A 16,281-nucleotide genomic window follows, 5' to 3' on the forward strand; every position below is an offset into this window, starting at 1 on the left:
CGAATGTAGTTCATATGAGAATGTCATCAGTCATCAGTCCTCAGGCCCATACATGACCCCCACCCCCAAAACTATCAACACAATTTATGGGATCCAGTAAATTACCTTGTCAGTATGTGACATGACCCATTGGAAATTTGCATAATATAAATAAATATATATATATATTTTTAAATGTTCATTTGAAGGGACAGTCTGAAACTCTCCTGCCTTTAATTAAAACATAACATAGTCCTAACAATATGAAGCAATGTTTTAAGTGCTGGTTCTCACATAAAGGATTTTTTTGTGCCTCTCTAGGCTCCAGTGCCCATAAGTAGAGATGAGCGAAGCAGCCTAAATTCGTTTTGCGAGCTTCACATATTTTTGGTCAAATTAGTTAAGATTCGATTCGCGAATCTTAACAAATTTAATTAAAACAGCCAAAACTATAGTAGCTACAATTCTATAACAAAGAAACTCATGGTGGCACTACTGGTCCCAGCGAAGACATAAAAAAATATTAGGAATTGCAGTAATAACGGAGGTGCAAGTATAAGTATCAAGATAATTTTCACAAAAAGAAGGAAATAGAACTGCACTCACCGCTAAAATTTCTTCATCTTTATTTGTAATCCATCATAAAATCAAGGAGCATTGGACAAGGTGCAGATAGTGTGGCAGCAGACGCCACAGAGGTTAAGTGACAGGCTGTTTCACGCCTCTTTCCGGCGCTTCTACGGACCACCCGTAGAGACGCCGGAAAGAGGCGTGAAACAGCCTGTCACCTAACCTCTGTGGCGTCTGCTGCTGCACTATCTGCACCTTGTCCAATGCTCCTTGATTTTATGATGGATTACAAATAAAGATGAAGAAATTCTAGCGGTGAGTGCAGTTCTATTTCCTTCTTTTTGTGCAAATTATAGTAGCTACAATACTGGGACTATTACAGAAGGGCGAATTTGTTAAAGCATGTTGTTTTAATAGTGTCAAAAATCGGAAAATCACAAAAGTCAATCATCCAATTTCCACCATTCCTCTCCTCTCTGTCCCTATATGACTCTATTAGTCTCTCCCTGCTCTGCTGTAACTGCTGCTGCCATCCTGCTCTCTCCTCCACACACAGCTGACTGGCCACCTCCGTTACCGAACTGCCTTATATAGAGCTGGAGGGGCTGACATCACAGAAGGGCCTGCAGCTGTTTGGACGGGCGCTAGGGATTATGCTTAATCCCTTTCTCCTGCCCAGTGACGCTCCAGACAGCATGTGAGGCTGCCATTTTGTTCCTTTTGTGAATTTTCGTAACAAATTAGTGGGAATTTGCTTCTTGATTCGCATAATTTGTTTTGCTGATCTCTATCCATAAGCGACCCCTATTGTTATGCTCCTTCCCCAAAACATGCAAGGATCACTAAACACATATTAGATATTGTTGCAGTCAATTGCCATACTCTGTAATATGACAGTCAAATGCTACAATCGGGATAAAGTTTAGACTTTATCTACAATCTGGAACTACAATACTGGGAAAGGAAATTTTAGAATGTTTTAGAAAAATCGATTCTTCCATTTTCGAATAGAGAATAGAAGGATTTGGCCATTTTATTCCCCAAGCGTAGACAGGTCATAGAACAGTAGACCTCAATGACTGCTAATGACAAGAGTTCACATTAAATTCTCTTTCCAAGAGTAATACATATGGATCTTATTTTTGCTCCTAGAACAACATGAAGACCCATTACACGCTAATGCAGATGTGGACATGAAAGAAGTATCTCAAGGTAAAACATATATCTACTTTATCATGTATAGTTATTTTTGGCATACACATAGAGATGCGTGGCACTGAATGCCTGGTTACAGTTACTTCCAAATGAAACCGTGCTTGCGTTCTGTATAATGAGAACAACTGTCATCTGAACACTGATGTGCGGTGCTAGCAAAGATGACTATGAAGAATATGTCTGTCTTTCAATGTGCTAATGGCTGATGACTGGCAGATCAAATAGTGGCTGATTTGAAATTTCTTTTAGAAATTTGGTGATTCCAAATATAGGGTCACTAATAGTAGAAGAGGTATTCCTATATTAGACATTTATGACATGTTCAGAGGATATGCCATAAATGTCTGATGGATGCGGATCCTATGGGTCCTATTACAAGTGTCAATGATGACCTGATGAATACTGTAAACGAGTGCCCATCTGCTGGATCGGCGCTCGTTTACTGGGCTTATTACACGGCCCTTTAATCGTTTAGTGAGGGCTGCATGGACATAGTTACCGATGTCCTTGCAGTCCTTGCCCAAACAGTATACATTACCCATCAAAACTTCAGGGCTCCTCCTGCGGTATGCTTCCTTCCCAGTCCTGCGCACTGCAGCTTCACAGAGTCAGCCAATCACTGTCCAGGATTGCCGCAGCCAATGAGTGGCTGAGCGGTCTGTCAACTGAGACGGGCCGCTCTGAAGCTGCAGCGTAGGGACCGGGGAGGAAGCAGACTGCAAGAGGAGCCCTGGAACCTGGATGGGTAATGTATACTGTTTGTAGAATCATCAGCCACCGGCCACGCATCACTATTACACGTAGCGATGCATGGCCTGTGCCCGATGGTTTTAGGTTTGGGCCTAAAGAAACGATCAGCCGATATTGTTTATTGCTCCATGTAAAAGGGCCCAAACTTTAGGGCTCCATCATCAGTATGGCCGTCACATCTGAAAAGGGAAGTTACCAAGATTACAGTTGCAGCCAAGCTGCCTAGGTTCTGCTGTTAGCTCCCATAGAAGTGAATGGGAGTAAGGAGATTGGAGCAAGCTTGTCTGTTTTATATTTTGGACAGCTTATTGTTCAGTCCCAGTCTGGATGCACTGGGCAGCAGCTGCTCAACAAGTAGGACAGGGGTTGGAGACCCCAATTCTGAAAATAGGTTTGGGTCCCAGATGTTAAGCCCACTTCATGAAAAAAACTCCAATTGTAGTATTAAAAAAAAGTATAAAACTCCACCCATTCTGGTAATTCCCAAGCCATCAGGGTTTACAAGCGAAGAGATGCCTCATCCAACATTGGTTGGTTATAGGCAGCATTTGTAAAGTGGTCCTGGTTGTCATATTTTATGTAAAAATGTGGATGCTACGCTGGGTGGTTTCAACTCTTATATCACTTTACTTTGACAGACCAAGAGGCTTCAATGGATAAAGAAAATATAAATGAAGATGAAATGAACACTGAATCACAAGGTATCATTAACATATACATTAGAATATATTCTGTGTTTAGTGCGAACACTGAAGACTCTAAAGTCCCTATTACACGGGCCGATTGTCAGGCCAGCCCTTGCTAGCTCCTCGTTCACTGCTTGCTGCTGGCGCTATTACACGCTCCGAAAGCAAGCAATTAAGTGCGGGTGGAGGCCATGGGGAGCTGCGGGGGCAGCGGGTGTCTAATCGATTGCCAGATCGTCCAAACAGCAAATAGGAGATAGCGGCGGTCTGCTGCCTTGGCCTGTTATGTTCCCATTTGGCTGGGGACATTGAGAATGAAGGTAATTTTCTTACCCTCATCCTCAGCACTGTATTTGTTGAATCTTCAAACGTAACTGTCAGATATATATATATATATATATATATATATATATATATACTGTCAGATATATATATATAAAAATTTTGTATGGGACAATCAATGGAGACTCATAAATGAGTACTCCATTGGAATTTTTCACTGTTCTCCCTGAGTTCAGTGATTGTTGTGTTTTGTTGGTCTATTTATCATTGCCCCAGTAGCCAGAATCCTGCTCCACACTGACGAGGGGCAAATACCCCGAAACTGCAGTCTGTGGATGGATGCCTAGCCTTGGTAACCCTTGTCTTATGTCGTTATACTCGCCACAGAGTTAGACTTTGACTCACAGGGGCCACCCTGGTGTTTCCCTATTTAGGTCCCAAAGCTCGCTACAGAGTGAGGACCTGAGGGACTACGTATCAGGGTGGTTTGGTGCTTTCCCCACTAGGAGGCACCCCTTGGCAATGGGCTTCCTTCTCTGGAGAGAGGGATATCTGGCTATTCCCGTGTTTTGAGACTCGTAACTGAGGCTCCACGGACCCCTTTTTTGCATATTCAAATTTTGTATGGGACAATCAATGGAGACTCGTAAATGAGTACTCCATTGGAATTTTTCACTGTTCTCCCTGAGTTCAGTGATTGTTGTGTTTTGTTGGTATATATATATATATATATATATATATATATATATTTTTTTTTTTTTTGCAGAAGTCAGTAGTATATTACATAAGTCAGTAAGTCTATATTACATTTTATTAGGCAAAAAAGCCTCTTTCTGTACTCCAAAAGCAGTTTCCATGCCTCCCCCCCCCCCCCCCTCACTTCTTATCTGTGCATTATCAGGCAAATCGATCTTCATTACAGAGAAGCAAGTGAAGACAGGTTCTGCTGTTTCCATTATATCCTATGGAGGGGGGAGGGGCCAAGGGAGATAAGCGAGCAGGAAGAGGAGACATGAAGGTTAGCTGTTTGTAGACTGTCTGGGCACCTAAAACGCTAGATTTAGAGGTCAGAAAGGTCAGTGCTTATCTAGGAACTTGCTGAGAGAAGATTGCAGAGTATTGTGCTGTGCAGGACTGCTCCCTGCTCACTCACTCCTCTCAGCCCCTCCCCTCTCCATAGAGCATAATGGACACAGAAATCCTGCTTCTTCTGAAATCAGGGGGGAGCTAGGAAAACAGCCTTTTCAGTACAGAAGGAAACTCTTTTGGTAAATAAAACCTTTTACAGAGTTTCTTAAAATTGCTTGTACTATAGATATTTATTGTTTTCAGAAAAATGACCCTGAAATGCCAGTTACACTTTCAGTTTTATTTATATTTAAATAGGGTCTTCCCCATTCTGTGAGAGCAGCAATGGTAAGTGTAATACCATATCCATACTTGTGTCGTTTGGGGGCAGCCTTCCCCGCCGGTGGTGCTGGCTGAGTTTTGGTGGGGCTTTTTGGGTCTGGTCCTGTGACATTGGGGTTGCAGGGCCGTTCCATGGCCTCCCTCCCCTGCACGTGCACGCTTTGTGGGGTTGGCGGTCGCTGACCGACACGGTGTGGAGTTAGCGTAGGGACCCGTGTGGACCAGAGGACCTGCGCGGTGGTACACAGGGCAATATGGCTTGATCAAATCATATACAGACACTCTGGTGTTGATTTTTAATATAGGCCTAGCGGCATTAGTATCAGCCATAGATGGGATGTGCAGCCGTTCCATTCTCTCCAGTTCGTATTTAAATAGGGTGGTTTGGTGCACTGGGGGTAGCATTATCATCTGAGCGAGCAATCCCTCAGCCAAGTTGTGCCTTGGTGAAGGAGATCTAGGAGCCCGACGGGAGGGGTTTTCCTTTAATTGTTTTTTATTTGTCTATATTATTTATTAGGATTTTTTCTTCTAAAATATTTTAAACTTGTTTTTTTTTTGTTTTTTTTAGATCAAAGCAGAGATCTTTCTAAGACCCTCTCTTCCCCTCTAGAAGATGAACCAAATGGTAATGTATAATCGCCTTTTGCTTAATTTTTATGCTTCTCAACTCTACTGGATATTGAATAAGTGTATATTGGCTGAAGAGTTTAGTCTCAAGTCATCCATCTGAATGGAAATGCTGACATACAAGCTTATTGCCACTGTATTCTTTGTCACTATCAGAGATAGCCAGGCGCTGTACTCATCCACTGTTTATACAGTAGCCCATAGACAGTGAATGGAGCTTAATGTGCATGAATGACTGTAACTCTATTCAGACATGAAACTTAGGAGCCCATTCTGGGGGTCCCTGCAGTCATATAATTATTCCTTTATCCTGTGCATAGGGCATACAGTACATGTTTTTGTTGAGATAACCTTTTAACACTTCACAGGCATTTATATAGGTATTAATGGGGTTTTCTGAGCTAATATGATTGATGAGCCATCCACAGGATAGGCCATCAATTGCTGATCGGCGGGGTGCCAACAGCTGCCATGCCCAGTTCTCAGTTGAGCTCAGTTAAATTAACAAGGCCCGGGGCACTCTATTCCAATTAGCCATCAATAGCCTAAATATAGTGCATAAAGTTCCATATGGTTTCTGTAGGCACTTTTTTGTTAGAGCAAAGTCCCCCACATGGCAGCAGTATTCCACTTAATAGAACTTGAGAGAGATAGATAGATAGATAGATAGATAGATAGATAGATAGATAGATAGATAGATAATAGATAGATAGATAATAGATAGATAGATAGATAGGTAGATAGGTAGATAGATAATAGATAGATAGATAGGTGAGGTTTAGCAGGAGCAGCACTCTGGATGTCAAAAGACTTGTTGTTGGGTGCCTGCAATGTGCACAAGGGAAGCAAAAGTGCAAACAATATAGTCCAGGTAAATGACTGCGTCACTCCAAATGTAATCAAACTGGTTGGTTTATTATTCCCACAGGTGATAGATAGATAGAGATAGATAGATAGATAGTTAGATAGATAGATACCGTGTTTCCCTGAAAATAGGACATCCTCCTAAAATTAGACACTATCCTACCAACTAGCTTAAAGTAAGACATCCCTCTGATAATAAGGCACCCCTCGAAAGTAAGACCGCTACACCCCCTCTACTCACCTAATCTCCCTGTGGACCTTCACAGCCTGTGCTGTCCTGTCGCACGTCACCTGCTGTACATCCTGCTTGCCGCACACTCTGCCCTATGTCCCGCCGCCTGCACGCTCCTGTTCCCCTTCTACACCTTCACCGTTGGTAAATTAGCCGGGGGCTGAGTGTCGAGGGGGGGGGAGCCGGGGGCTAAGCGTCGGGGCCTGAGTGCCTGGGGGGGGGGGAGAGAAGTAAGACAAACCCTGAAAATAAGACATAGGGCCTCTTTGGGGGCAAAAAAAATAATATAAGGCACGGTCTTCTTTTCGGGGAAACATGGTGTGTGTATATACTGTATATATATATATATATATATATATGTGTATATATATATATATCAGATAGACCTCTGTATACTATGTACCCATGTATTTTTAAGGGTGCTGTATTTTGACTAGACAACCAGGAACTTGATAAATCCACCTACAACGATTAATCTTCATGTAGGTTGACAGCCCATTCCTGATGCAATAGTTTGTATATGAAAGCTATGAAATATTATTGCATTTCCTTTAAAAAAAAAAAAAAAGGCATAATGCGATCCCCGGCCATCAAAATTTATAAGCAGCCCTGACAAGGGCTGAAACATCTTCATAGTTTTACAGATGTATCCTGAATTTCAATGATTTCCGAGTCGTTCAATTTCCACAAAATGTCATTTTTTATTTCCCATTAAGTAGCGGCCAGACAAACATGGTTGACAAACATTCTGATATGAACTGCATCAACCTTTTAATAAACTTCCCCGGGTCTAAGATGTTCTTGACAGTACTTAATTGCCAAATTGTGTTAACAGTATTGACACCTCAATAACATCTCGACAAGTTAATACGTGGTAGGTCACTCGCAAATATCACTTGTAAATGTTTGCTTTCCGGTGTTTGTATTCCAAGCTTACATGGTGTATTGTGAATTCCATACATCCCGGCGATCACGCCATATTGTGATTGCTTTGTCTTAGTTAAAGCTCTTGTATTAAATTTAGGTAAATGGTTTTGATATGCTTGAATTGCAGGCTCATTTGGTAGCACTATTATAGTCTAATTGCAGTTTCCTTGTTCCCTATTTTATTGTCCTATTAACAAAGAATTAACAATTTGCTGCATGATGCAAAATGACTGTGTTCTATAACACACCATCAGCCCCGAATGGGCTCTCTTGCATTGTCCTGGTAGACGGATGAAAGCAGAATTTTTCAAAATTATATTCCATTATCACAATTAGGGAAGCGCAATTTTTACATTTAGCTGTGAGTAAACACATCTGCTTTTTGTTAAGCAGAACAAATACCATTCCGAGATATTATCACTTTTTCAAAGGAAATATTATTTTTACATTATTGTCTGTATGTGAGATGACAGCTGCTTGTATTTTTCTATACCGTAGTTTCAAAATATTTTCCCTAGATAATTGCGTTCTATAATGGAGGGAATTATAATGATGCCTGATAAAAAAAAAATAATAATTAATGTTTAAGGAACAGAAAAACTTTTATGTGCTATTTGTGTTAGGCCGGGTTCACACAGCGTAAGACACCAACCGATCTGTGACACAGAATGGCCGGTGTCTGTGAAGATCATCCAGGCCGGTACTGCAGTACTGGCCAGATGAACTTAATTTGTGCTGAATTGGGATGCCGGGGCATCTGTGTGTGCCCGCATCCCAATTTACCATAGTACACAATGCTATTGACTGCAGTGCAACGTCGGCCATGATTAATAGAAAATTTACTGCAAATTTTCTATTAATCATGGCCGTTGTTGCAAATCGGCAACAACAGCCGTGATTAATAGAAAATTTATGTTGTGTGAACATGGCCTTAGAGCGTATCTGTAAAAAAAAAAAAAAACTTTTGACATGTCTTAGGGACATAGTGAGTGTTCAAACTTTGATCTATCAGTAGAACCAGCGAGGAGACAATTGTGCTGTTGCACTTCTCTCCCCACTCTGTCTCTATGAGACCTGGACAGCCCCATAGACTTGCATTGGTAGTCCATTCAGGTCATGTAACAAAGGGCCAGGTGGGAACACCCTAAGTGCATTTTTTTCCGCGCTCGTTCTCATCTATGCCTTGACTGAAAGCCTTACAGACCTCAGCTTCCAAGATTTAGCCCTATACATAAATCAAGCTGGAAGGGTTGGGCTCGGTGTTGCCTTCTTGACCCTTGAGTTCTGTGCATGACATAGAGCTGACAGGTGATAGTGAAGCAGAAAACTATTCCACCCAGTGTCAGGTCCAGTGTATTAAAGGAGAAGTCTTGGAAAATTCATAAAAAGCAGGAAGGCAGGGGAGTGCGAGGAAATAATAAACAAAGTTTGGGCCCTATTACATTAAACAATAATCAGGCAAATTAGGCCGATTATTGCTCTGTGTAATAGAGACAACGATCAGCCGATGACAACGATCAACGATTGTGTTCATTGGCCACCGACTGCTCATCGCTACGTGTAATAGCAATGCATGACTGACTGCTAACGATTAAATAAACTGTTGTACATTACCTCTATACGCTCCCGGTCTTCTCTGGTGCCGGGAGTGAAAGCAGAGGGAAGGAGAAGACCATGGAGAAGTAAGGTATAACAGTTTAGGGCAGGGACTGTGTAATAGACTCGGTAAACAAGTTTGTTTACATTATTCATCAGCTCGTCATCGGCCCATCTAATAGGACTCTTAGCTTACTTGTTCCTGTGCCTACATAATGCTCCTCCCAGGTCCTACTGACCACCACCAGATTTAATTTTTTCCGCTGGAATCTTGCTATGTTACATACCTGGCCCTTACAGCTGCAACTTCAGGGCCTGGCTGAGCAATTGCCTGCTCAACCAGTCAGTGACTGGGCAGTGTCCCTACTTGGTACGTGAAGTGGCAGCGGGAAGAGCTACAGGACACCGGCGGCTGTCAACAGGACCTTAGAGCGGTGTTACGGGGCACGAGGACAGCTAAGTTTACCTTGTTTCTTATTTTACCCCACCCCCTACCTTCCTTCCTTTTTTGATCATTTACAGCCTCAGCACGTCAGGAGGTCGAGAACGCTTCTTTGACTTTGCAACAGATTAGGTTGATTTTTCATTGCCCCAACTAGCCAGAATCCTGCTCCACACTGACGAGGGGCAAATACCCCGAAACAGCTGTCTGTGGATGGATATCTGCCTTGGCAAGCCCTTGTCATGTCGCAATACTCGCACCTTGAGTTAGACTTTGACAAAAAGGGGCCACCCTGTTGTTTCCCTATTTATGTTCCAATACTCGCAACCGAGTGGGACTTAAGGGGCTACCTATCAGGGTGGTGTGGTGCCCTCCCCATCATGGAGGCACCCCGTGGCAACAGGCTATGAATATCTGGCTATTCCCGTTTTGAGACTCACAACCGAGGCTTCGCGGACTCTTGTTTTGGTTATATAGGTACAGACAGATATATGAAAGATACCACGTGTCCCCTTGCCCTAACAGCTACCCAACAGCAGTTTGGAGCCTGAGATGCAGTTGATACATTACTACTCCGTGTTTTAGCTTCCTTACTCCATAAAGCTCGGTTTCTATGGCCTGGCATAGTAATTTTCCACAGACAAAATTACGACTTTTTTTTTTCTTTTCACTTCTAACATTCGCCTTCATTTCTAATCATATTCTTGCAGTTGAAGCGTTTGCTCTGGAGTACGGCACAATCATAATACATAAAAATCTCAACATTACAGAATAGTTTGTTCCTTTATTGTCTCACTTGTAATTACTGATTACAAGCACAGCAGTTCATCCTTTATTTTAACATGGTGAATTTCTCTATGGGGAATCTGGCAGAGGGAGTGAGCTTTGTTGTATTAGTCAAGTGATGATCTATGCGGCGTGAGAAAATAATTTTCTCCTTGATTTATATTTCTTTCTCATATTCCGCAGCTCTTATTTCCATGGGTACCAATCTATAGTAAATAGGCATCCACTATATCGACACAGGTGTCTTAAGTGGACGCCTCTTCAGTGTGCACTTTTGACCCTAAACAGTGTTTGAAAAAAGCATCAATAAAGCAGAAACCACATTGTTTTTCAGACTTCATTGATGCCATGCCATAAAGTGACTGCCATTAATGACATGGAGAAATCGTGTGGTTTATGCTTTATTGATGCAAAGTTAGTAGGTGAAAAGAGCACTTTAAACTTGTGGTCACTTAAGATATTTATGCTGGATGGTCTTGTAGCGGAAACCTACGTGATGGTAAATTCTCTTGTAAGAAAATTGTCGGACAGCATCGAGTAGTGCAAAACAGCAACAAGCAACATACACGGTGGCAACGTTTCGACCTCTGTGGGTCTTTCTCAAGCCTGGTAAATTCTCTTGTGTCAAAAAAAAGACCAAAGTATTTTAGGATTTATTCCTTTATTCCTTTATTGGCCAACCAGAAAAGTTATATTTTCAAGCTTTGGAAGCACGGAGGCCCATTCATTAACCCCTTAAGGACAGAGCCTGAAATGGCCTTAATGACAGAGACAAATTTTATGAATATGACCAGTGTCACTTTAGTCATTAATACCTTCGGGATGCTTTTACCTATCCGGCTGATTCTGAGATTGTTTTCTCGTGACACATTGTACTTTACATTTCTGGTAAATTGGAGTCGATACTCATAACAAATCTTTATGAAAAAAACCCAAATAATGTGAAAAAATGTGAAAAAATGCATTTTTCCAACTTTGAAACTTTTTTGCGTATACAGAAAGTGGTTATACCACATAAATTATATATTAAATAGCATTAGCAACATGTCTACTTTATGTTGGCGGCATTTATTAAACTATCTTTCATTTTTTTTAGACGATAGGAAGCTTAAAACATTAGCAGCAAATTTCCAAATTTTCAGTAAAATTTCAAAATCAGATATTTTTAGGGACCTGTTCAGGTTTAAAGTGTATTTGAGGGGCCTGTATGTTAGAAAGCCCCACAAAGCACCCCATTTCAGAAACTGCACCCCCCAAACTCTGCAAAAGCACATCCAGAAAGTGTTTTAACCCTTTAGGGGAGTCACAGAAATAAAAGCGAAGTGTGTAAGGAATTTGAAAATTTTAATTTTCTGTGCAGAGATTTTATTGTAATCCAATATTTTTCATAATTATAAACCTATTACCAGAGAAATGCACCCCAATAATTATTGCCCCGTTTCTGCAGTTTATAGAAATACCCCATATGTGACCCTATTGCGCTATTTGACGCAACCACAAGCCTCAGATATAAGGGAGCGCCTAGTGAATTTCAACGCCTCCGTTATATTTGGTCATTTCTGACTGTACCACTTCAGGTTGGCAGAGGCTCTGGGGTGCCAAAACCTAAAAAACACCCCTAAAGGGACACCATTTAGAAAACTACACCCCTCAAGGAATGTAACAAGGGGTGCGGTGAGCATCTGGACCCCACAGGTGCTTCACAGATTTTCCGAACAATATGGCGTGAAAAAAGAAAAAATTATTTTTTACACTAAAACGTTGTTCTAGCCTTCAATTTTTCATTTTCTTAAAGGGATAAGAGGCAAAAAAAGACAAAAAATGTGTAGCGCAGTTTCTCCCGAGTACAGAAATACCCCACATGTGGCAATAAAGTGCCAAGGGGGCGCAGGACGAGCCTCCAAAGGGAAGGAGCGCCAATTGGCTTTTGGAAGCTGGATTTCACTGAAAAGGATTTCAAGGGCCATGTCGCATTTACAGAGCCCTCGTGCTGCCAAGACACTGGAAACCCCCCACAAGTGATTCCATTCTGGAAACTACACCCCTCAAGGAATCTAACAAGGGGTGCAGTAAGCATATGGACCCCACTGGTGACGGGCACAAATGTGGAACAATGTGACGTGAAAGGGAAAAATTTCATTTTTTCACTTTCATGGCACAAATGTGTCCGTCATCAAGGGGTCCATATCCTCACTGCACCCCTTGTTAGATTCCCTGAGGGGTGCAGTTTCCAGAATGGGGTCACTTGTGGGGGGTTTCCAGTGTTTTGGCAGCACGAGGGCTCTGTAAATGCGACATGGCGTTCATCATCCATTCTAGCCAAATCCAACCTCCAAAATCCAAATGGCGCTCCTTCCCTTCGGAGGCTTGCCCTGCACCCACATGGCGCTTTATGTCCACATGTGGGGTATTTACGGACTCGGGGGAAATTGCTCTACACATATTGTGTGTTTTTTTTCTTTTTTAACCCCTTGTGGAAATGGAAAAAAATCAAGGCTAGACCAACATTATAGTGTAAAAAATGTAATATTTCATTTTCACGCCACATTGTTCCACATTTGTGTCCGTCACCAGTGGGGTCCATATGCTCACTACACCCCTTGTTACATTCCTTGAGGGGTGCAGTTTCCATAATGGGGTCACTTGTGGGGGGTTTCAACTGTCTTGGCAACACAGGGGCCTTTTGAATGCAACATGGCCCCTCGAAATCCATTCCATCCAAATCCAGCCTTCAAAAACCAAATGGCGCTTCGTCCCTTCGGAGGCTTACCCTGCACCCGCATGGCGCTTTATGTCCACATGTGGGGTATTTCCGTACTCAGGGGAAATTGCTCTACACATTAAATGTTTTTTTTTATCTTTTAACCCCTTGTGAAAATGAAAAAACATGACAAGATTAATAATTTAGAGTAAAAATTTTACAAAAATTACACTAAATGTTGGTCTAGCCTTGATTTTTTTCCATTTCCACAAGGGGTTAAAAAAGAAAATGAACACAAAACGTGTAGGGTAGTGTCCCCTGAGTACGAAAATACCCCACATGTGGGCATAATGTGCCATATGGGCACAGGGCAAGTCACCAAAGGGACAGAGCGCCATTTAGAGGCTGGAATGGAGGATGGAGGCCATGTCGCAATTACAAAGCTCCTGTGCTGCCAGGTCAGTAGAAACCCCCGACAAGTGACCCCATTCTGGAAACTACACCCCATAAGGAATCTAACAAGGGGTGCAGTGAGCATATGGACCCCACTGGTGACTGGCACATAAGTGGAACATGTGCCGAGAAAATAAAAAATACAATTTTTTTCATTTTCACGTCCCAAATGTGGCCGTCACCAGGGGGCCATATCCCCGCTGCCCCCCTTCTTAGATTCCTTATGGGGTGTAGTTTCCAGAATGGGGTCACTTGTGGGGGGTTTCTACTGTCCTGGCTGCACAGAGGCTTTGTAATTGCATCATGGCATCCTCTAATGGGAATGGCGGCCATACCTATTTAGCTGGGGAAAAGGGACAATTATTAATTTATTTGGGGGTATTAGGCCAATTATTAGTTTATAAGGTTGGAAATGACAGGTGTCCATCAAATTCAACCTGTGTTGATCCAGAGGAAGGCAAAAAACCCTCGTAATGCAGACGACAGTAGCCTCATCACAGGGGAAAAATTCCTTCCCGAATCCATAATGGCGATCAGAATAATCCCTGAATCAACGTGACCCCTGAAATAGGAATAAGGGACAGAATTTAGATAATGTAGAACCCCAGTGACGTGTGGTACGCCTTGGAGCGATCCAGTATGCAGAGGTCGGGGCGATCAGGACAGGTGTCACACTGGAAAATGGTGTCCTTCCTGATCCCCCTGTTACCCCACACTCTGCACTTCTTCTGGGGTCTCCTGTTCTCCAGTGTGGGGGACGTCACCTGGAGAATGTTGTCCTGGTGCGATACGGGGTCCTTCATATCCAGAAGTGCTGGGTCCGCTCCATGGCTGCTAAATATTAGGGCGCTATTACTACTTCTGATATTTACGGATCGTGCCGCAAGCTACAGGGCAGCGAGGGACCGGAAGAGGGGGTGCTGGTATAAAAGTTATCCCTGTACAGGTGGTGACCTCTATCCAGCAGTGGGAAGATCAGTTCCCGGACGATCTCCCCATTAACTCCGAGGATGGGGGGGGAGGGGGCATCTGGGGGCATCTGGGGGCTGGATTCGGGTGTCCCTTCCTTCATACACTCTAAGGGTACATGCACACTGCGGAATCGCGACAGATAACCCTTCGTGCATTTCACAGTTGGCACCCGCCGGCGGACTGATGCGGGCGCACGTCTCCACACGTGTCATAGACTCCATTCTATGCACGGGCGGATTCCGCTCTCCGTCCAACGTGTTCATTCTTTGGATGGACGACGGATTCCGCCCGTGCATAGAATGGAGTCTATGACACAGGGGGAGACGCGCGCTCGCATCAGTCCGCCGGCGGGTGCCAGCTGCGGAATGCACAAAGGGTTATCCTTCGCCATTCCGCAGTTTGCACGTACCCTGGATCTGTAAGTGTACCCTGAGGTACTCTCACAGAGTTTGTAGAATTTCACACCATACCGCCATCTCTTATTGGGACGGTACTGGCGGAAAAGACGTGTCTGGGGGGCCGCGTACGCTACGCTACCCCCCAGACACGTCACTGGATGATGAGGATGATGAGGATGAATGGAGGAAAGAAGGATCCCCCCCATTCATCCTCACTGGCTGTTTCGGTGTCGGAGGCAATAATAATGTATCCCTCTGACACCGAAAACACCCTGGGGGCCATCTTTATACGGGGATTGGTATATGGGGTATGTAGTGGTGTAGTGTCAAACTTTATTCAATGTAGTGTGGTGTAATGTAGTGTTTTTTACGTGTTTTTTTTACAGTAAGTATAAAAAAAAACTTACGCCAACAAAGGAGTTGCTGATAAATGCCGCTATTGTGTCCGGCACTTATAAGCAGACCGTGGCAGTAGAATATAGAAAAAAAACACCCTACGCCAAAAAGGAGGAGTTGCTGATTAGCAGCGCACTTTCGTGCGATGCTGATCAACACTCAGCGGCGATAGGGTGCGGAAAATAGAAAAAAAAAAATTTGGGAAAAAAAAATAATTTTTTTTTATATTCTGAATATCCCTGTAGCTGCTGATAAGTGTATTACACATATCAGCCGCTAGGGGGCAGCAGAGCGCAAAATCCGGAAAATGACGAGGCTGGAGCCGAAAATAGCCGAAAGAAGACGACGAGGACCGCCGGAAAGACCCGAAGACCGAACGGAATGACGGAGGACGCCGCGAACCCGGAAGACGCCGATCAGGAGCCCGGGACAGGTGAGTAATGTACAAATACCTGCTCTGGACCCCTCGGCTCTCTAGCTGAGGGGTCCAGGGCAGGTATTTACTATTTTGCTGGACTCTGATCGCCGTGCCACCGGCCCGATCGCCGTGAACGGCCGGCCGGCCGTTCACGGCGATCGGGCCGGTGGCACGGCGATCAACATTACTTTTTACAGTAATGGCGGTCGGTGCCGTCCTCGGACAGCACCGACCGCCATTTTTTTCCGGGTCATCGGGTCACCGATGACCCGGAAAGGTTCCGATCGCCGCTATTGGCTGATCTGAATTGATCAGCCTATAGCGGCGATCGTAAGCACGGGGGGTGTTAACCACCCCCCGTGCCGTGAAGCTAAGATGGCCTGCTATACATTATAGCAGGCCATCTTCCCCGACCGCTGTGTGTGAACACGCAGCGATCGGGGAAACATCGGGCGTACCCATACGCCCGTTTGCGTTAAAGCCCAGGCAACGGGGGCGTATGGGTACGCCCGATGTCGTTAAGGGGTTAAAGAAGTTTACAAGATGGGGCCTCTGTGCTCTGAAAGCTTGAAAA

General features: G+C 43.7%; 1 protein-coding gene across 3 annotated transcripts in view; it reads left to right on the top strand.

Annotated features, from left to right (window-relative positions):
- The window catches only part of MACROD2 (mono-ADP ribosylhydrolase 2), a 1,633,627-nt gene that overhangs the window by 1,589,164 nt on the left and 28,182 nt on the right, over window positions 1-16,281 (top strand). For 2 of the 3 annotated variants that reach the window (XM_069954330.1, XM_069954328.1), the window contains 4 exons: window positions 1,702-1,761; window positions 3,153-3,215; window positions 4,869-4,898; window positions 5,464-5,520. In XM_069954330.1, the coding sequence (XP_069810431.1) occupies window positions 1,702-1,761; window positions 3,153-3,215; window positions 4,869-4,898; window positions 5,464-5,520 (210 nt within the window). The remainder of the gene's footprint in view (window positions 1-1,701; window positions 1,762-3,152; window positions 3,216-4,868; window positions 4,899-5,463; window positions 5,521-16,281) is intronic. The other variant, XM_069954329.1, reaches the window with a different exon arrangement.

This window comes from Dendropsophus ebraccatus, chromosome 15, assembly GCF_027789765.1.
Source record: "Dendropsophus ebraccatus isolate aDenEbr1 chromosome 15, aDenEbr1.pat, whole genome shotgun sequence".
Taxonomy (NCBI): domain Eukaryota; kingdom Metazoa; phylum Chordata; class Amphibia; order Anura; family Hylidae; genus Dendropsophus; species Dendropsophus ebraccatus.